General features: G+C 42.5%; 1 protein-coding gene across 3 annotated transcripts in view; it reads right to left on the bottom strand.

The window, feature by feature from the left end:
* Positions 1-42: 42 nt before the first annotated feature.
* Positions 43-22,624, bottom strand: part of gpr153 (G protein-coupled receptor 153) — a 60,890-nt gene continuing 38,308 nt past the window's right edge. The window contains exons 4-7 of one of the 3 annotated variants that reach the window (XM_071371556.1): positions 12,116-12,305; positions 10,380-10,409; positions 6,740-6,759; positions 43-6,390 (exon numbers count right to left, since the gene is read on the bottom strand). In XM_071371556.1, coding sequence (XP_071227657.1) covers positions 5,566-6,390; positions 6,740-6,759; positions 10,380-10,409; positions 12,116-12,305 — 1,065 coding nt within the window. In that variant the 3' untranslated portion in view covers positions 43-5,565. Of the gene's footprint in view, positions 6,391-6,739; positions 6,760-9,229; positions 9,412-10,379; positions 10,410-12,115; positions 12,306-22,624 lie in introns of all 3 variants that reach the window. The other 2 variants (XM_071371555.1, XM_071371557.1) reach the window with 2 other exon arrangements.

Here is a 22,624-nt window from a genome sequence, read left to right as displayed (position 1 = left end):
ATTAAGAATTGTGAGTGCATAAGAAATATGTCAAAAACAATATATGTCGAAACATCTGCTTTATTTTTTTCTGGTCCTTACAGAATAATATCTCGAATTATCTCAAAGAAGTGTGAACATCAATTCAATAAAACCGAGTTGTGAATCAAACTCTAATATGGTTGATGTGCACCTCACGGAAAAAACAAAAACAAAAAAACAATTCAAAATACAAACGCAAAACACACTTTCAACGATTTCAAACTAATAAAGTGTTTTTTTCCCACTGCAACTTTGATTCGAAATAGATCTTTATCCTTTTAACAAAACCATAATCTGAGCAACAAAAACACCAAATATTGTTCATAGGATTGACAGTCATAAAAGCTTTAACAGAGAAGGATATGTTACAAAATTAGATTCTGATAAATAGGTAGGCTACTGTAAACACAGAGAAAAACATAATGCAGAAAAAGTCAATGACGTGGCATATTTCGAAAAGGGAATATAAAAACGGTAATACTTTCAAAGAAAGGTGTTAACATTATGATATTCATTTGAATATTGAACAAGGGGTGAGAGGTGCACAATTAACAGGCTAACCTAAATTAATAACCTGGACTTTGGAGCATGACTTATGCTATAGAAACAAATTAGCTTAACGTGTATGCAAAACATTTGTTAGCAAAGTATTATGATAATAGCACACTTTCTATGAGGCACACACACATTATACCTTATAAGTGCATTTATCTAGCCTGGGTACCAGTTTCTGAGGTCAATTGAACTCGACCAAAACAATGGGAATGCCATGGAAACGCGTGGGGGAAAGATGCTGTGGGGGAAAGATCCCTAATCTCCTCATTGTCCAACAGCACCATTTCCTTACATTTAGGCTGTTGTTTATATGTGTATTTCACACTATGTTGGGGTAAAAAATAGGGTATAATACTGTATGGATATCAACCCCAATACATGTCCATCATGTCATCATCATAAATCAACTGCATTACAGTTAAAAACGACTTTGACTAATGTCACCGATTTCTGTATGCTAACTTAGCTATGCTGCCAGTTTATAGGAATGCCATTTAGCAATTAGTAGTCACTTCTAAAACTGAAAAGGGACAACTAGCCTAAATGTTATGCAGCGAAAAGAGCCAAAAATATAAAAATCGCAAAATCATTGTGGACCTGTTACAATACATCAATCATGACGGATTTGACAAATATCCTTATTGCTTATTACTGATGAATGTGTTTTTATTTATTTATTTCTGCTTGTATTTTGTATTTATATTTTGATTTGTGTATTTTCTGTAATGTATGTAATTCATGGCTCATCTGTAAAAGAGACCTTGGTGTCAGTATGACTTCCTGATAAAATAGAGCTACACATATATACATAACAGAACCAGTCAAAAGTTTGGACACACACACTTATTCAAGGGTTTTTCTTTATTTTTGCTATTTTCTACATTGTAGAATAATAGGGAAGACATCAAAACTATGAAATAACACATATAGAATCATGTAGTAACCCAAAAAGTGATAAACTAATCAAAATATAGTTTATATGAGGTTCTTCAAAGTAGCCACCCTTTGCCTTGATGACAGCGTTCTCATTCTCTCAACCAGCTTCATGAGGTAGTCACATGGAATGCATTTCAATTAACAGGTGTGCCTTGTTAAAAGTTAATTTGTAGAATTTCTTTTTGCGTTTGAGCAAATCAGTTGTGTTGTGACAAGGTAGGGGTGTTATACAGAAGATAGCCCTATTTGGTAAAATACCAAGTCCATATTATGGCAAGAACAGCTCAAATAAGCAGAGAAATGACAGTCCATCATGACTTTAAGATAAGAAGGTCAGTCAATTCTTTGAAAGTTCTTTGAAAGTTTCTTCAAGTGCAGTCGCAAAAACCATAAAGTGCTATGATGAAACTGGCTCTCATGAGGACCGCCACAGGAATGGAAGACACAGAGTTACCTCTGCTGCAAAGGATAAGTTCATTAGAGTTAACTGCACTTCAGATTGCAGCCCAAATAAAGGCTTCACAGAGTTCAAGTAACAGACACATCTCAACATCAATTGTTCAGAGGAGACTGTGTGAATCAGGCCTTCATGGTCATATTGCTGCACAGAAACCACTACTAAAGGACACCAATAAGAAGAAGAGACTTGCTTGGGCCAAGAAACACGAGCAATGGACATTAGACCGGTGGAAATCTGTCCTTTGGTCTGATGAGTCCAAATTTGAGATTTTGGTTTCCAACCGGTGTCTTTGTGAGACGCAGAGTAGGTGAACGGAGGATCTCTGCATGTTTGGTTCCCACGTGAAGCATGGAGGAGGAGGTGTGATTGTGTGAGGGTGCTTTGCTGGTGACACTGTCTGTGATTTAGAATTCAAGGCACACTTAACAAGCATGGCTACCACAGCATTCTGCAGGGATACGCCATCCCATCTGGTTTGCGCTTAGGGATGCAAATGGGACTATCATTTGTTTTTCAACAGGACAATGACCCAAAACACACCTCCAGGCTGTGTAAGGGCTATTTGACCAAGAAGGAGAGTGATGGAGTGCTGCATCAGATGACTTAGCCTCCACAATCACCCGACCTCAACCCGATTGAGATGGTTTGGGTTGAGTTGGACCGCAGCGTGAAGGAAAAGCAGCCAACAAGTGCTCAGCATATGTGGGAACTCCTTAAAGACTGTTGGAAAAGCATTCCTCATTAAGTTGGTTGAGAGAATGCCAAGAGTGTGCAAAGCTGTCAAAAAGGCAAAGGGTGGCTACTTTGAAGAATCTCAAATATAAAATATATTTTGATTCGTTTAACACTTATTTGGTTGCTACATGATTCCATATGTGTTATTTCATAGTTTTGATGTCATCACTATTATTCGACAATGTAGAAAATAGTAAAAAAATAAAGAAAAGGTGTGTTCAAACTTTTGACAGGTACTGTATATATATCCACTTTGTTGAATGTACACCAATCGAGCGTGTTTCTATACCCCATGGTCTGCGTTCCATTGACCTCTGAACCGCATTTATGTCATATGCCAAATGTTTAGCTTATATGCCAAATGTTTGGCATATGACACAGAGTACAAGGAGTGGAATGTTAGCAGAAAGAGACTGGTACCCAGGCTAGCATTTAACTCCATACACTTATAGTGAATTATAATGCATATAAGCTGTCATAACTCCAAGTAGTTATAACATCCTTATAATACATCACTATGGTGCATTATAATACCAATGTGTGTGTGCCTCATAGAAAGTCTATAATTTTTTACAACATAATAAGGCTATAAAAGGGTTCATTGGGGCACACTGCGAGTTGAAAGTACTATCACTCCATTTAATTAATTGATCTGCAAACCTACACAAAACTTGTCTAAATACATTCATGTCAAATGTCAAACTTAAGATTTTAGAACTGCCAAATTAACATATTTGGGGAATATTACATTTTAAAGTTGAAAATATTTGTAATAACAAGTTATCAATATAATTCAAAGCTTTCCAGCATGAGGAAGACTCAGTTGCCTTGGTCCATCATGCCTCAATAGTCTTTTACACCTGACGGGCCCCGATTTCAAGTGTTTCCCAAAACACCATCTAAAGTTTTGTAAGAATTTAAGCCAAGGATGTCAAAGCAAAAGGGAATATAAATGTGCAACCACACCACCAGTGAACCACATACTCTATAAACACTTGAGTGCATTGGTGGTGGTGAATTTAATGAACACTATTCACGTTCCTTCAGCCATGCTTGGCTTCACTTGTTACTGGCCACCCTCTGGCATGTCAAACATTCTCTGAAAAAGCACCTCGTTCTAGTCGAGGTCACCCAGAGAACCTGTACTTCTATTCATGGTCCTTCGATCCAGATACACTGATTGGTCACAGTTAAAGCAATAGAAATAGAAACCCTAGAATGGGGAAGACCCTCGGACCATTGCAGTTTGACTGTAACCTCATTGGTACACTTAATATGACTGACATGGAATTCTATTTCTATGGTGCAAGTATGTGCCAGTAGCATATTAAAGCTCCATCCTGGACTGAATGTGGCCCTCATCCTTTTCAACAGATACTATTTTAGACTATTTAGATGCAGCTCAGGCAAAAGGAGGCGTAAATCCTAATTTGAGATCTGCATGCATAATTTTACCTCCCACAAACATCACATTGACATCAATGACTGATTTATGTGAATGTCTGAGTTACATCTTTCAAATTGGGATATGGCAGATGTTTTGGACATGAGCCATTGGGTGCATCTCAATAGTGTAGTGACTCCCTCTCCTCGTCTCCTTTCCTCATCCTCACTGAGCTGAAAGAATGGGAAAGGTGTAAGCTGATTGCAAGACTTACCTTATCATTTGATATCTGTGCCGATAGAGAGGAGACAAGGAGGCTTGGAGACCAATTCAGACTATTGAGATACACCTCTGGTCTGGAGGATTTTCCTCTGCACATCCTGGTGCTTCCTAAAAGGGCCACTGGGGCCAATCTAGGGATATACAGATTGACCAACACTCTGCTGCCAAGTGTCAAGCACCATTTGTGAGGTTAAGCTACTGTTAACGGCTGATGTATATCGGATTATGTATGTCAGCATGAATATCTGTGCGTGTACTGACCACTGTTACACATTTGTAATCATAAATATCGAATGACAGTATTTATAAGAGGAAACAAGAAAACATCCCAGTCAAATCCTCAATGAAAGAACGAGGAGCACACCAAACCATACATCCAATGTACCTGTAACTTTCATTATGTACACGTCACATCCACTCCACGCCGAGTTAACTTTTTCAAAGTGTCTAAGGGACGTCATGGTAGAAATTATTTTTACACAACCATGTAGAAAATTACACTGAAGTGAGGCAATTGCAATAATGTCTTTGTATAGGATATTTAACGTAGGCCACAACACAACATCAGAGGGCTTCCTTCATGAAGAAATAAAGTTTTGTATATTTCCTAAAAACATTCCCTCTCTTCCTTGTTTATTTTGATCAATAATCTAGCAAATGATCATCCATCAAATAGACGCGTCATAACCACAATAAAAATGAACATGGCCTGTTTTGCCCTTGCCCTCTCATCTCATAACACCTTATACAATATCTGAGATTTTGAAGTGCAAAATAATATCAAAATACCAATTTCCCCCCAATCCTCGTACAAGAAATGACACAAAACAAAAGAGTGGAATATGCACAAGATTAAAAGGAGATGTTTGTATGGGCTTACTAAAAGCAATGTGTTTGAGTCACTATGTGGTGGAGCTCACTGCCTCCCAGGAATTGCACAGCCTCTTTCAGAGTTGCTACGTTGTCTAGCCTACCAGGAACTAAAGCAAAGGTAGGCAGGTCATGAAATGTGTACAAACCTTTAAGGCCAATAAAACAGAGTATAAGTCCTAGCTTTGGGAGTTTAGTGTGGTTGAATAAAATCAACCATTATTTAGGATATACCAGTATGAAATCTTTCCACCACCCCAATGCCATGGTTCTGTAATAATAATACTAATAATATTATTAATAAAAACTTTCTCTACTCTATCTAGGTGGCAGATCCTATGGAATCTGAGTGAAATGTGATATATCCCGAGGCTGATGCAGAAGGTGAGCTTATAAAACTATTTGTGCTCCCTTTACTGTCTCCCGTAGTCAGGTGCTTGTGTCCCCCCCAGTCGGGCCCAGCTCTGTGGGCTCCTGTCCTGCTGGGCCTGTGAGACGAGTGCTCCCCAGTCCTCAGGCTTTGCCCCATGGGGACTAGTTCGCCTTGGCGCTTCCCCTCCCGCCGGTGCTCACGGAGGGAACCTGAACGGCATGCCCCGGAGATTTCCCCACTGCACGCCCTGTCTGCCCTGTGTGAGCCATCTGGTGACCCTCCCCGACTACAGCTCCTGCCGTGCTGCGAGAGGCGCCGCAGGGCATGGGGCTCACGCTCAAAATCGGTGAGCGGGAAATGCGGGTACAATATAATGTGCTGCTCGTAGACGTCTGGGATGAGGGAAATGGTGGAGGTGCGGCGTGGGCTCTTCATGGGACTGGGAAGCGGGGTCTCATCGATAAAGTTGATGACCTCGTCACGGCTAAAGCAGCGCAAATCTGCCTCCTCGTAGCGCTCGCCAACGCTCACCCGCGGCAGCTGCTTGAGCATGTGCCCGCTATCCTCTGAGCGCCGGCGCTTGCGGTGCGGGTGGCTCTCCTCGTGGTAGGAGACCGGGCTGCTCCTGCGCCTCTCGTGGCGTGGCAAGCTGGAGTTGTAATGGACCATCCCCATCACGTCCTCCGTGGAGCCCCAGTGGTGTAGGTAGGAGGGGATCTGGCCGCTGGTCCACATGTCGGTTTCGTCGTGGGAGAATCTTCTTGTAGGGGGTACCTGGCGCAACACAACACACAGACCAAATAACATCAGCTTGTATGGAGAAGGTTAGTCCTGGATAATATGCATATGAAAATGGCTATACATTCATACATTTCAATGAAAAAACAACAGCAATACATTTTGTTTCTCTTACTGCTAAAACTACAAATGCAAAGTTTTTTTAATTATTTGGTGTTAAACATTAGGCTATTTTCTAATCAACTGTTGTCTTCTCTAACATGAGTCATTAATGCAACTCAATTAACACATATTTGTTTTTGAAACTATTATGACAGTAATACAGCACTACTATAACAACTAACTTGTCGGGCTAAACGGCATTCTATTCCAAATTGATACTCACATTCCACATTGTTCTGAGAACTAAGTAGGAGAGACATAACGTCAGCTTTTAGTATGGGTTTGTCAATGAGAAGATACACAGCACAAAACTAATATCAGAGTGCCACTATGTGGTGTCTTTTGGTAAATGCAGAAATGAAACAGCAGACTATACAGTAGCGTTGAGTGAGAAGTTTGACCAACAGGGGGAAGCAAAGCACGAGTAGTAGTTGAAAATGAGGAATGACAGGGGAAGGATGGGGAATGTAATCCCAACGAGATGCAACATGGCAAATGAAAAAGTCTGATTCTGTAAATATAAGCCATTTGAGAATTGCACCAACAATTCTTAAATGGAGCCACGTGTTTATGTTATTTAAAAAAAGGTGATTTATTGAAATGTATTGACAAATTGTAGCACCCCAAATAGTAAGCAACAATGTGTAGTTAATATATCTGTTTCAATGCCATGACATGTATTTAGTTGTAATACAAACACATTTGTTTTATTGATAATTATTTATTGATAATTATTTTCCATTATACAGTATTGACTGCTAAAACACAGACTGTATCTTAACCAATTACACACTGAGTGCACAAAACATTAGGAACACCTTCTCTTTCCATGACATTGACTGACCAGGTGAATCCAGGTGAAAGCTATGATCCTTATTGATGTCACTTGTTAAATCCATTTCAATCAGTCTCGATGAAGGGGAGGATACAGGTTAAAGAAAGATTTTTAAGCTCTTAGACAATTGAGACATGGGTTGTGTATGTGTGCCATTCAGAGGGTGAATGGGCAAGACAAAATATTTAAATGCCTTTGAACGGGGTATGGTAGTAGGTGCCAGGTGCACCGGTTTGAGTGTATCAAGAACTGCAACGCTGCTGGGTTTTTCATGCTCAACAGTTACCCGTGTGTATCAAGAATGGTCCACCATCCAAAGGACATCCAGACAACTTGACACAACTGTGGGAAGCATTGGAGTCAACATGGGCCAGCATCCCTGTGGAACACTTTCGACACCTTGTAGAGCCAATGGATTGGATTGAGCCTGTTCTGAGGGCAAAAGGGGGTGTAATTCCTAATGATTTGTACACTCAGTGTATAAGATGTACTATTTAGACAAAACAGAATCAATGGTTTAATGAGTCAATGTGGTGAAATGGTAGCTACTGTATACATCTCTGTTTCAATAACTATCCAAAAATAGAATAGACTCGATCCTACTAGAAAATAGAATGAGTGTGACTATCAACAAGAGACTGAATCAGGAGATTAAATTTCAGTCTATATCATATCATATCATAGGCCCATAGATTTCATGGCTAGGCCTACTAATTTGAAGTCCAAGTTGCCAGATAAGAAACGTCTGCCAACTGGCAGCTTGTTATAATGCAGCCAGCTATCATAAACCATTTATAAAATAACATGAATCTTCGATGTCTAAATCTAAGGGCTACACCTCCTGTGTGCTACTTTCTTGTTAGCATTACACTGTGCTGTGCTACATGTGGTTTTGCTAGCAGCTATTTGCTACATGGAGTAGTCGAGAGCCCAATTGGGTGATTGTTTTGTAAAAAGAATGGAACAAAGATGACACAGTGGTAGATGTCTTGCGGGGGTGACCGTAAGTCTGGGTTGTGTCAGGTAAAAAGGCCATGGCCATTCTTAGTTTAGGTCTCCAAATTCAGCCTTCAAAAGCCTTCATTTTCTCTCCAATACTGTAATTATGCTGCTCTTTTAGTTCATTTTTATCTAGGCCACACGACTGCACGCACACACACTCACGCACACATTGTGCGCATACTCGCACACACACGAGCAAGCACACGCAAACGCACACACACACACAGTTGTGGTTTGGTTGTTTGTGAGCTCTTGAAGACTGCATGTTGGGAGAGCAGCATTGGGGTTCATAATAATATGTCAAAGAGGAGCATTTCACAGCTCTACAACTGACTTGCTTTGAGCCCGGAGCCAATAGGACTCAATTGGAGTCAATGGTACTCAATAGGAGTCAATGGTACTCAATAGGACTCAATAGGAGTCAAAAGGACTAAATAGCATTAGCACGAGCAAGCGTTTGCATTGTTTTAGCAGAGTGATTCAGTCAAGGATATTGGAAGTCAGCATCAGCCCTACCACCTCATACTATTCTGGTATTTCTATGTTTAACTTGTGATACTACGATAAATAGGTTGGAGGTCTGTGAAAGATCCACCTATAAACATTAGCGAGACTTATCTACAATGAAGGTGAAAACAACTGATGGTCATATTTGCCAAACATTAGTCAGCCAGATATATGTTTTTTTGACCTTTCAATGCCATGTCTAGATAGGAAATATCAGTTAGCAAAATGTAAAATGATTCCAGCAAGATCAAACAATAAGATAGATATTATAGTAGGCCGAAGGGCCTCTTTCACCATGCACATTGTTATCTGTATTTGAAGTGAAAAATCAATCAATTGATGAAATAATAAAAATCAATGGAAATATACCTGCAAATACTGCATTTTATCTTCCTGTAGTTGCAATGGATACCCTTGTGGGACCCCCATTTCTAAGGTTGAGTATTCGTACTTGGCAATACGGTCTACCGTCATGATATCAGCCGCGGAGCTATAGTCATATGGTCTGTCATATATTAAGTCCGCATGAATTCCTCCATCTTGGCTGTTTTCTGCAAAACGCAGAAAAGCATACGCGGCGTCAGGATTAAAGACCAACGTACTCAAAATACACAGACAGACAGACAGACAAGACGAATAGATAATAGAGACAATTCATCTTTCTCTTTTTTCTCTCTTTTTTGGGGTGTCCGCTGGGGTTCCTAATCAAACAGGAGTCACTGTAGCCCTCGAGGCCTCGAGACATTCTTGCACTTTGAGCCTTAAAGAATTTTTTTAAGTTAATATTTAAAAATAAAAATAAATATTCTAGTATGAACCATTAAGTGTTATATATCTTTTTATTCAGAATACTTCAGACTATCACGATATATTATAAGTGCATTATTGCCACAAAATTGCACAAGTCTTCTAATTAACGCGTGGCTTTTTTTTGTCTTTGTGGCAATCACAGATCTATGCTTTTGTGAAAATAATTTCCGATATTGTTGTGAACTTAGTCTGAAGTGTTTAGAATAACAGGGAACATAACACTAAGTGGGTCATTATGTTGTAGATTGTGACTAAATGATTGTGACTAAATTATCTCTGCAACAAGATGCCCTATGGCTCAGAGGGTTGAACAGTGCATTTGAAAAGAATCACTGACTGAAAATCATGACTGTGGGCGTTTACCGAATAGAAAAATACAAAACAACTCCTTCCAAATTCAGAGACCCTGTCCAGAAATAATGATATTAATCTTTCAAAAACTGGGGCTTATCGTGAGAACCATAATACTACAAATCAAAGGAATACTTTCAAGTAATCATTTTACATACTGTATAACTTGTCAGGCAAATTTAGGATCAAAAGAAGAATTGCATTCGATTCAATGAGTGGTCAATTGGAGATCGGTGTAAAATGCTGATCTTAGGACAAATGTTGGCCGGTAGGATGGAGGATGAGATTGGCTATTTGCACAGGCAGCATAGCATGCAAGTCAGTAGCTTTGGAAACAAGAAACAACCCTTATACATACAACTGTATTGTGATATACAAGGCAAGCCCTCTGAAAAATAAATAAATGCTAGCAACATTAAAATCACACAGAAAATACATTGTCCTACATTTGAGTTTTTTGCCTTATGCTAAACAATCAACATGGATGGACGTATAGAAAGGGAGGTTATTAAAAGGTGTGGCAGTTAGAAAGAAGGGAGAGGGGAGATATCAAGTTGAGTTTAAACAATTTCATTGCAAGAAAAGGAAAGTTATTTCACAGGGTTCATTTCAATTCGCATGTTTTTAACATTGAGGATTTTTCCTGTTCCTTCTTCTTATTTTGATCTCATATCAATATAGAATAGTTCATATCTACCCAATCCACAATTAACAAACTATAGGGGTTATTACGTTTATCATGTGACCTAACTTTAAAGTTAATTAGGGACCAAAACTTGGGTAAGTGTCTGTGTATTCCTGAATTGTAAATATATGTATCCTTTGGATCACTAAGCCATTTTGGTTTGTCAAAAGTACCTAATTTGCATAATTTGAGGGAATATTGTGAATGAGATTCCTTGTGGTGTCTAATAGGCCTACAGCCAACATGGACAGGAACAGTTTAGTTAATTTCCAAAAGACTATTGAGTCATCCGGCCGTATCTGTTTACACTCATACGCTGACATTAGTCCCAAAAACTTGATAGGTGTGCGTACAATCGTGCCTTGATGTATATCATAGATTTAAGAAAAATCCAGAATCTCATAGGATTGGAAATATGACCATCGTGCTGAAATGTACTGCGCTTTTTATCTAGTTAAAGTCCTTCAGTATTGGTTTGGTTGTAATCTTCATAAATCCTCTCTTTATTTCTGCGTCTTGTGTCAGGGTGTTCTAGGCCAGGGAAGACTTCACAGTTTGAATGCATTCAAGTGAAACAAAGTCAAATTCTGCGGGGAAAGTATGTGCTTTTCCAGCAATATCTTGTAACAGTCCGAGAGCATAGCATATAATTCACTCTTTTTAAATGAGCCCACTAAGAATGAAACCACAAAATGTGGCTATAAGTCCTTCCTACAGACACTTTTTGTTTGGTCACTTCCTCTCCACTTGGAGAAAAAGGTCACATGATAGGTCACATGATAAATTAGACCACATCAAATTAGACCGATCACATAAGGACCCCCGGATGGCTACATATGACCACATTAAAGGAAAATGATATATACTGAATCAAATCTAGCGTTGTAAGCTGAACAGACATCACTCTCTAAACAAGATCTCTCCAACCCTGCTCCCGGAGAACCTTCTAGGTCTGCTTATTTCAGTTTAAGTTGATCTACAATCAATCAAGCTCCATTCGTGAATTTTACTACTTTCGACAGAACGTCACCATAGACCTATATGGCGCCCCCAATGTAAATCAATTGCCCGATTCAGAATTCAAATCCAGTTTTATATCTTCTGAATCCATTCACAGGTGACTATCAAATCATCCATTCATAAATCAACCAAGGTCCAGATAGTGCACAAGCCCAAAGGTGAGACGCCAGCAGTGGCTCCAGGACTGGGGGTTGCTGACCTCTACCCTTATCCCCCGCTTAATCAAATGACCACAGGTCCTATGCCAGTTCTCCAGGACCAGACTTCCAGACCTCTACCCCCTACCTCCCCCTCATGTTATGAAGTCACCATAGCCAGGGATTGGAGGGGGTAGATGGTGGACAGATGGAGCCTGGCCTGCTCCACCTCCCCCTCCTCGCCTGTTTTACCTTCGTCCACGTCGTCGTTGGACATGATGGCCACACACTTCTCCCAGACCATGCGCACGTCTGCGCGGTAGCGGTCGCACGCCCACAGGAACATGGGCAGCAGGATGGACTGAGCGATGGAGCACCACAGCACGCACAGCACCATCCAGCTGTAGGAGCGGTCGTACTTCAGACTGGCAAAGCTCACCACCTGCATGGGAGGGATAGAGGGAGGAAGGGAAGATGGAGGGCACAAGGCATAGTCCGGTCAACATCAAGTACAAAGCGAAACTACTACAATACCCAAGCGGAGGTTTTTCCAACAGAGCAGTTTATGTTTACATCTCAAGAAACACCAGCAGAGAAGTGTGTCTTTGGTGCCTCTCCCTGAGCAAAAGTGTATAGTATAGTATAGCATAGTAGAATAGAGTAGAGTATAATATAGTGTGTGTTCCAGGACCAAAGCATGTGCTCCTTTTCACTGGGCCTTGACACTTTAATCAAATTGATTAATTCAACTAATTAACCAGCCTGAGCAACAGGGCATAACATTTACTTTTCGGTTCACCAGCCACTGTGGCAGGTAGATTTAGGTAGATTTAAAAATCTACCAGCCACTCAGATTTTTTACCAGCCAAAATACTTTTTTTGCCACTAAAATTACACCAACAAAACAGAAAATAAACAGATGAGCATGTTTTGTAATGTTTAAAAAAATAAATGATGTATTACTAGTAATAATTAACTAATGTGGTATATTGAATAATTATACTCTTTGTGACATAAGTCTTTTAACCAAAATATCACAAACATTTTCACCTGCCCCTTTATGGGCGGGAGGTTGCCGTGGTAGCGTGACTCCAGTCATGTTTGTGCATGTGAAATTGAGTCTGATTAGTAGTTTAAGTGTCTGATTAAGTGTCTTCTCTACCCTAGCAGTTGAAACTCAAACAGAAAAACAACCTAACTTGTGAACAAAACAATGTAAATAGCCAAGAAACACAAGGACAAAGTCTCACTTCGTTTCAAGTAAATTAGTTCAACTTTTATGCCTGTGTGCAGTGCTTCTAAAAATGAATCTTCCACTCAGCTCTTCATGTGCGAAGAGGCCCCAGCCAGGCAGTGTTGCAGCGCAAGGTGGAATTGGCTATATAGGATTCATAGTTCTTTGACTTTGTGCGATGAATTTACCAGCTATCAAACAAAATGTCGGAAATACTTTGAAAACCACTGCAGTATTTATTTTACTATAAATGTGATCATGCTTGACTATTTTTATTCACAAAATACACATCTTACCTGCCAATGCCAAAATCTACCCGCATTTGACAGGTGGCGTGTGCTAAATTTTAGGCCCTGCTGAGCAACGTCCCTGGTGTCATAAGTCAACTTCAGGAGCATAATGGAGGGTACATCAATGAGCCACTCGATTAGGCCGATTAGATAACTCTCAACCTAATCTACATATTCATTAGATGTAAGATACAGGGTTTTTCTGGATAAAAAGGGGATTAAGTGGTGGGCTTGACAATGGGCGTGGCATGGGGGCGTGGCAATGGGCACAGTTGGCACAACAATATATTTTTATAATGTTTTATTTAAAAAAATAAAAATTCTGCAATTCTCCGAATTTTTCCATGAAGCCAAGATACACTATATATAAGACAGTACGCTACACGGCCAAAAGGATGTGGACACCTGCTACAGCTAGCTAGCACTGCAGTGCATAACATGTGGTGAGTCATTGACTCAAAGAGAGAAAGAAAATAGTTTTGAACAAATTCATTTCTTAAATGAAGGAGAAGAGAGAGAGATATTTATATATATTTGTAAATATTTATAATTTCACTTAGTTACCCGAATGCAGATAGCTAGTTTAGCCTACTCAAACACCCGGCTCAAACAGAGAAGGATGCTATGTTACCTAGCTGGACATGGCTATCCAACACCGGAACTATTCCAAGTCAAGGTAAGTTTTTGGTTTTATTAATTTATTGCCACCGGCGCCTACCAGTGTAACTTCTAAACTGCTTGCTAACTGTACACTGTACTGCATGATTGTAGCAGGTTTACTAATGCATTAACTCTAGTAGCTATGTTGACTATGACATTAGCTAATATGGTGACAATGCTGTAGGCTGTGTGTAGTGGTTATGATATGAAGGTTATGAAAGGTGCTATGAAAGTGAACTGTGTTTGAGTGTGATCAATAATTCTTAAATGGAAACAAACAGAACAAAACAGGGATAAACATACCTGACAAGCAACTGATTGTCACGATTGTCGTCGGGAGAAAGAGAGGAGGACCAAGGTGCAGCGTGGTAAGTGTTAATCTTTTTAATAGAACGACTGAACACTGAACAGAAACAGCAAAAAACGACAAACTAACAGTCCTGCAAGGTGAACATACACTAAACAGAAAACAATCATCCACAACACAAAATGGAAAACAGGCTACCTAAGTATGATTCTCAATCAGAGACAACGATCGACAGCTGCCTCTGATTGAGAACCATACCAGGCCAAACACAGAAATACAACAACATAGAAAAAAGAACATAGGCTGCCCACCCTAGTCACACCCTGGCCTAACCAAAATAGAGAATAAAAAACCTCTCTATAGCCAGGGCGTGACAGTACCCCCCACCAAAGGTGCGGACTCCGACCGCAAAACCTGACTCTAAAGGGGAGGGTCCGGGTGGGCCTTCCTACGGCGGCGGCTCGGGTGCGGGACGTGGACCCCGCTCCACCATAGTCTTGGCCCACTTAAGAGGCGCCTTTGGAGCGGCGACCTCGGACTAGGAACCCTTGCAGCGGGCCCCGAATAGACTGGAGACTCCGGCAGCGCCGGACAGGCGGGAGACTCCAGCAGGACTGAAGGGCGACTCCGGCAGCGCCGGAGTGAAGGACGACTCCGGCAGCTCCTGACTGACGTGCGGCTCCGGCAGCTCAGGACAGACGGGAGAACCTGGAGGGAGGAGACGGAGAGACAGCCTGGTGCGTGGGGCTGCCACAGGACCCACCAGGCTGGGGAGACCTACAGGAGGCCTGGTGCGTGGAGGAGGCACCGGATGGACCGGGCTGTGGGGGAGCACTGGAGCTCTGGTGCGCAGCCTTGGCACCACTCCTCCAGGCTGGATGACCACTTTAGCCCGGACCATCCAGAGTGCAGGCACAGGTTGAACCGGGCTGTGGAGGAGCACTGGAGATCTGGTGCATACAGCTCGCACCTCTCCCTTAGGCTCAATGCCCACATTCGCCCAGGACGGGCGGAGCGCAGGCATAGGACGCACTGCACCCTCCCAGCGCCCCGGAGACACAGCACGCAGAGCGGACGCAGGATATCCTGGGCCTAAACGGCGTACCGGAGACCAAACACGCTGGGCCGGCACAATACGCCCTGGCTGGATGCCCACACTCGCATGGCACTTGCGGGGGGCTGGCCTATAGCGCACCGGGCTATGAGCGCGTACTGGCGACACCGTGCACTTGACCGCATAACACGGTGCCTGACCAGTACTGCGCTTCTTCCGGTAAGCACGAGGAGTGGGCTCAGGTCACCAACCTGACTCCGCCACACTCCCCGTGTGTCCCCCACCAATTTTTTGGGGGGGCTGCCTCTCGTGCATGTCGCGCTGCCGTGCTAACTCCTCATACCGCCGCCGCTCAGCTTTCGCTGCCTCCAGTTCTTCCTTGGGGCGGCGATATTCCCCAGCCTGTGCCCAGGGTCCCTTGCCGTCCAAAATCTCCTCCCATGTCCATGAGTCCAGAGATCGCTGCCTCTCTATACCACGCTGCTTGGTCATCTTTTGGTGGGTGATTCTGTCACGATTGTCGTCGGGAGAAAGAGAGGAGGACCAAGGTGCAGCGTGGTAAGTGTTCATCTATTTAATAGAACGACTGAACACTGAACAGAAACAACAAAAAAACGACAAACTAACAGTCCTGCAAGGTGAACATACACTAAACAGAAAACAATCACCCACAACACAAAATGGAAAACAGGCTACCTAAGTATGATTCTCAATCAGAGACAACGATCGACAGCTGCCTCTGATTGAGAACCATACCAGGCCAAACACAGAAATACAACAACATAGAAAAAAGAACATAGACTGCCCACCCTAGTCACACCCTGGCCTAACCAAAATAGAGAATAAAAAACCTCTCTATAGCCAGGGCGTGACACTGATGGACTAATGATTACACCCTAAATCAGCTAGATGCAGGCAAGATTGTGCAAGGCGGTTTTGAATGTAACACCCTATGGGCTTAGTAAACTGTCATACCCTATCATAAACCAAGGATGTACGCCTACTACTCCATCGTTGTTGTATTTTGGAATTTTTGTTTTTATAAACAAACAACACAATATATAGCTTTGAAATATGTTTAAAACCATCCTGTCGATCTCATGGACTGTCAGTCCTTCCTTGCACCGATAGATCAGTCTATGAATTTGAGAGGGGTTACATTAAACCCAGTTCCATCCCTCTAAGCTTACTCAAACTAAAGTGGCAGGGTCAGGCTGTTAAAATCACAGATTGTGCCTTTAAGCACCATAATAAAGGCACCGACATGTCTCCCCTCCAGCGGCTACACTTGGTTTGACCTCTGAGTGGGGAAGTCACAGTTCCTCTCAACACAAGGCGATACAGTCAGATTCAGAGAGACAGCATGTGTGTATAACTATCATCATCACTATCATCACACACTCTGCATGTACCATCATACTATATACTAGCCTGGCCACCAGTCTGTTTCTGCTATCATTCCACTCCTTGTAATCTGTCATTGCCAAACAATGACATGGCGTACAAGGAGTGGAATGATAGCAAAAACAGACTGGTACCCGGGCTAACTCGCTACTTAAGGGTTGCTGGATCAAATCCCCGAGCTGACAAGGTAAAAATCTGTCGTTCTGCCCCTGAGCAAGGCAGTTAACCCACTGTTCCCCGGGTGCCGAAGACGTGGATGTCGATTATGGCAGCCCCCCGCACCTCTCTTACTTGTACAACCATCATTATCATTAGCATCCCACTCTACATGAATAACCATCATCATGCACTCTACATGGATCAATGGATCCATCCATCCGTCATAGTGGGAGGGGTGAAATACAGTAGCATAGCAATTGCGAAAATCTACTAAATGCATGTATTTCTCAGTTAAGGTCCATAGAAATATAATGGATGAATGTTGTATCATGTATGAACGTCACCCCACTCCTCCGCTCTCTCCACTGGCTTCCAGTTGAAGCTCGCATCCGCTACAAGACCATGGTGCTTGCCTACGGAGCTGTGAGGGGAACGGCACCTCCGTACCTTCAGGCTCTGATCAGGCCCTACACCCAAACAAGGGCACTGCGTTCATCCACCTCTGGCCTGCTCGCCTCCCTACCTCTGAGGAAGTACAGTTCCCGCTCAGCCCAGTCAAAACTGTTCGCTGCTCTGGCACCCCAATGGTGGAACAAACTCCCTCACGACGCCAGGTCAGCGGAGTCAATCACCACCTTCCGGAGACACCTGAAACCCCACCTCTTTAAGGAATACCTAGGATAGGATAAAGTAATCCTTCTAACCCCCCCCCCCCTTAAAAGAGTTAGATGCACTATTGTAAAGTGGTTGTTCCACTGGATATCATAAGGTGAATGCACCAATTTGTAAGTCGCTCTGGATAAGAGCGTCTGCTAAATGACTTAAATGTAAATGTAAATGTTGTATTATAACTGCCCTTGCATTTAAATGGCTCATTATTCCAGGTCACCAGGGGGTGGCTGGAGATTTGTTGTGCTTTAGTAGGCACACTGGAAATACGATCCGCTTTAATCATTTTAAGGGTTTCTGTTGCACACACACTTTGGGTCATAATTCTTTGGAGTGTAAGTAAATGTTACGGGCAGAGGGGCATCACTCAGAGATTAAGTGTTGACACCAGGAGAGGCATAAAGCCAACATATAAATCACATTTAAAGGTTGCTGAAGAGCCACTTAACGGTTGTTCACATATCGTATAACTGGGCCTATTCTGTATGTGTGTGTGTGTGTGTATGTGTGTGTGTGTGTGTAGGGGGGGGATTGTGTGTGTGTGTGTTTGTGTCTGTGCGAATGTGTGTGTTTGTGTGTGTGTGTGTGTGTGTGTGTGTGTGTGTGTGTGTGTGTGTGTGTGTGTGTGTGTGTGTGTGTGTGTGTGTGCGCATGCGTGCATCCATGTGCCAGTGGTGGGCTCCATGTGTTTATTCCTGTTCCATTTCATTCCAGCCATTACTGAGTCGTCCACCTTCACCAGTCTCCACTGGTATGTTGTACAGGTCAAAAGGGTGAAACTGTGTAGAAGGTATATGGATCCCCCGTGACATTAAGGATGAAGCGGCTGAGAACAGTAGCATTCAAGGTCACATATGGAATATAGAGGGGTTTAAACAAAGTGTTCATGAAATTGTCCCCAGCCACTAGTATAAATAAATCAATGGGTCATAACCAAAAGTGTGCTCTCTGTCTCGCTCGCTCTTATCGATTTCAAACAGCTGGACATGGCCAACTGGTTTACACACATAAATACTACCACTGCTATCTCTCTCTTTCTCTTTTGTCTCTCTCTTTATCTCTCTCTCGCTCTCGTGCTCCCTTTTTCTCTCTCACTCCAGGGGGAGATTATGTGACGCAGTAAACGAGGAATACACAGATATCATGTGCCTCCATAAATCACACACACACACACACACACACACACACACACACACACACACACACACACACACACACACACACACACACACACACACACACACACACACACACACACACACACACACACACAGTATACTGTTATATATGAGTGTGATAAAACATAAACTCTGTCCACTGCTCCACCGAGAGTCACAGAAAATACTATACCAGTTTATCTTTCAATACTATAGGTGTCCCCTTGATAAGTATGTGTAATAATCCTCATGTACCAACTCTGATGCCTTTGGCTAAATCTCTATTAGTAAGTACAAAAGCCATTATAAATCAATCAATTGGCATCACCGGCCAATGTCCTGGAGCCTTCAGTTGTAGCTTTTAAACTGATCACATGATCAATTAAGTTGGATTGACTTGTTAATTGGGTAGCAAAGTCAAATAGCATCGCCTGCTTGGCTATACAGCAAGCTGTGTGAACCAACCATTGCTGACCTGAATTCAGTAAAGGGAAGCATACCAGGAATATATTAACAGAACATTGGAATTGATTCCAATTAACATTGGAAATACTGATGAAGCTTGGATGCCCTGGCCAATAGTCAGCGCCAAACAACTTGGTCTAGGCTTTATGCTGTCTATTGATGGATATAGGCCTATGGATATTACAGTAAATACCTGTTTATATATATCACGATATATGCCTGTATTAATTGATGTCATGATATATGCCTGTATTCCTAGATATCACAATATATTCCTGTATTATCACAATACAGTACATGCCTGTATTCATGAATGCCACAGTATACTGTATATTATCCGATTTCATCGTTCCACAATATTAAAAACTTTCTGCTGGCCCAAACACATGTGTACCAGATGCTGCTCTAACACTGCTGCAGCCTCTATAGCCTGTAGCCCCAGTCACGCTCATTAGGTTCCAAACGGGAGCAAACATTCTCATACGGCACTGTGCCACCTGAACTTGTCCAATAAGAACACCAATAAAGTATTGTCCTTATATCCTAATGGCAAAGATAGGGGGTGGGGTCTCTCCCTCATAGACCTCCCTCATAGACTTTGCATTCCTGGTTCCTGGCTCCTTGCATGGTCCCTCCCTTCTACCACCAGTCCCTCCTATCCTATGCCTCTGAGCACACCCACCACCGACTCCAAGTCTGCATGATAACCCAAGAAAACGGCTCACTGAAAAATGGATGAGAACCTGACAGTGGAGCAGGCAAGCTGATGAATATAGAAGAGAGTAATAGAACTCCTACACCCACTCACTTAAAAGAGGAGTATTTTCCTAGAGAAAAAAGGCATTAACCACAACCTCTCTCCTTTAAGCCAAAACAACCACAATCATCCCAGGTCCGTGGCCTTCTTGGGAACTTGGGACTCTCAGATTATGAGAGTCGGCTTAGAGTTGGTCATTTTGGCATGCGCTCTTATGAATTCAATCCCTCTCGTCTCCTCAGCTGCTGTGGTCCACAAGAAGAGATAATTCAAGTCAGTAAGACAGGACCACGGTGCATTCATGCTAACGCCATTTTGTTCCACTGTATAATTACTCAGTCTGGACACATCTGTGGACAGGGCAACAACAATGGCAACAACACAACCTGAGTCACTGTGTGTGCGCACGCTCAAATCAAATCAGATTTTACTGGTCACATATTTAGCAAATGTTATTGCGGGTGTAGTGAAATGCTTGTGCAATGATATCTAACAATTCACAACAATACACACAGATCTAAACGTAAAACAATGGAATTAACAAACATATAAATATTAGGACGAGCAATGTCGGAGTCCAGAGTATAAATATATATATGTGATGGGATGTATGGACATTATGGACAGTATGTATGATAGAATAGTATATATACAGCAATAGTTGAATAGGATGGCATTGACAGTAAACAGTTTGTAATTAAAGTGACCAGTGTTCCATGACTATGTACATAGGGCAGCATCCTCTAAGGTGCAGGGTTGAGTAACCGGGTGGTAGCCAGCTAGTGACAGTGACTAAGTTCATGGCAGGGTACTGGGTGGAGGCTGGCTAGTGATAGCTATTTAACAGTCTGATGGCCTTGAGATAGAAGCTGTTTTTCAGTCTCTCGGCCCCAGCTTTGATGCACCTGTATTGACCTCGCCTTCTGGATGATAGCGGGGTGAACAGGCATAGGTTCGGGTGGTTGATGTCCTTGATTATCTTTTTGGCCTTCCTGTGACATTGGGTGCTGTAGGTGTCCTGGAGGGCAGGCAGTAATATTCCCTCTAAGCTGCATGTGTACGCGCAGTAGCCCCGAGACTGCCGCGCAGCTCCCCAGGGACTGCCACACAGAATATATCAGCACACAGAGAGAAGCACGAGATTGAACATCATTCAACTTTCTAGAACAGTGGTCATCAACCGGTCGATCGCAATCGACTGGTCGATTTCCAAACATTTCTGTAAAAATGAAACAACAACGATAAAGCCTGTTTTTTTATTTATTTTTATTTTTAATTTTATCCCCTTTTCTTCCCAATTTTCGTGGTATCCAATCGCTAGTAATTACTATCTTGTCTCATCGCTACAACTCCCGTACGGGCTCGGGAGAGACGAAGGTCGAAAGCCACGCGTCCTCCGAAGCACAACCCAACCAAGCCGCACTGCTTCTTAACACAGCGTGCCTCCAACCCGGAAGCCAGCCGCACCAATGTGTCGGAGGAAACACCGTGCACCTGGCCCCCTTGGTTAGCGCGCACTGCGCCCGGCCCGCCACAGGAGTCGCTGGAGCGCGATGAGACAAGACAAGACAAATACCGGCCAAACCCTCCCTAACCCGGACGACGCTAGGCCAATTGTGCGTCGCCCCACGGACCTCCTGGGCGCGAACCCAGAGACTCTAGTGGCGCAGCTAGCACTGCGATGCAGTGCCCTAGACCACTGCGCCACCCGGGAGGCCCACGATAAAGCCTGTTGTTCCAATTTTTCATTTATTCGTCTCGGGCTGTTGGTGGTAGTTGCACTCGATTCACCTGTCCTGCGCCGGGTAGGCAAACTGTTTCAACCATTCCATGTGTCTGAAGGTACAAACTCTGCCTTCCGGTGGGCCCAGAGAGCATATCAATTGCACTATAGGCCTACCGTTGGCCAATCGGATGGCTCAGATGACCGTGTCTGCAGTAACGTAGCAGGCATAAAAGACAGCTAAAGCAAAGTGAGTTCATGTTTAAATTCTTACTCAGCATGGTCAACACTTTGTATTCAACACTTTTATAAGCCATAAAATGCGCATTCTTACTATTTCCACTCAGCGTTACAACAAGCACTGCAGCAGTAATGAATGAGTAGGAAAGGGTATCTATAGGCTTGCGTTGTTGTCATTATTAGCGGCTTGGGTCTTTTTTAATATGAAAGAATATTTCACAATATTTCACTGAGACTGACCATCAGATGCAGACACGATCAGCCCAGTAAAATAAAAAATAAAAAGCAAATGATTCAAATGTATGCTCATTCAGCTGTGCTTCACAAGTAATACAACAACGGATCCATTAAAGGTGTGATCATACAGCCTACCTCAAATTTTTTAATCTTAAAAAATGGCCCAAACAACAATGCATTGGCAGGGCAATTCAAGCAAAGCCAGTATGCAGGGAAGATGTATTGGGCCTATAGCTTACTGCACAAACGTCATTCCTACAGTACTGTTTTTAATTGGTTAATGTTGCATAGGCATAGGTTTTTTAAGTCATGTTCCCAAAACATTTTGCAGTAGATCTTGGCTTGAATTTTGACTCTAAGTGATCTTAACTCAGAAAAGGTTGGTGACCACTGTTCTAGAGTTTT

This window comes from Salvelinus alpinus, chromosome 28 (assembly GCF_045679555.1).
Source record: "Salvelinus alpinus chromosome 28, SLU_Salpinus.1, whole genome shotgun sequence".
NCBI classification, from domain to species: domain Eukaryota; kingdom Metazoa; phylum Chordata; class Actinopteri; order Salmoniformes; family Salmonidae; genus Salvelinus; species Salvelinus alpinus.
The sequence above is the reverse complement of the archived record's forward strand: the minus strand, read 5'-3'. Positions and strand labels throughout refer to the sequence as shown.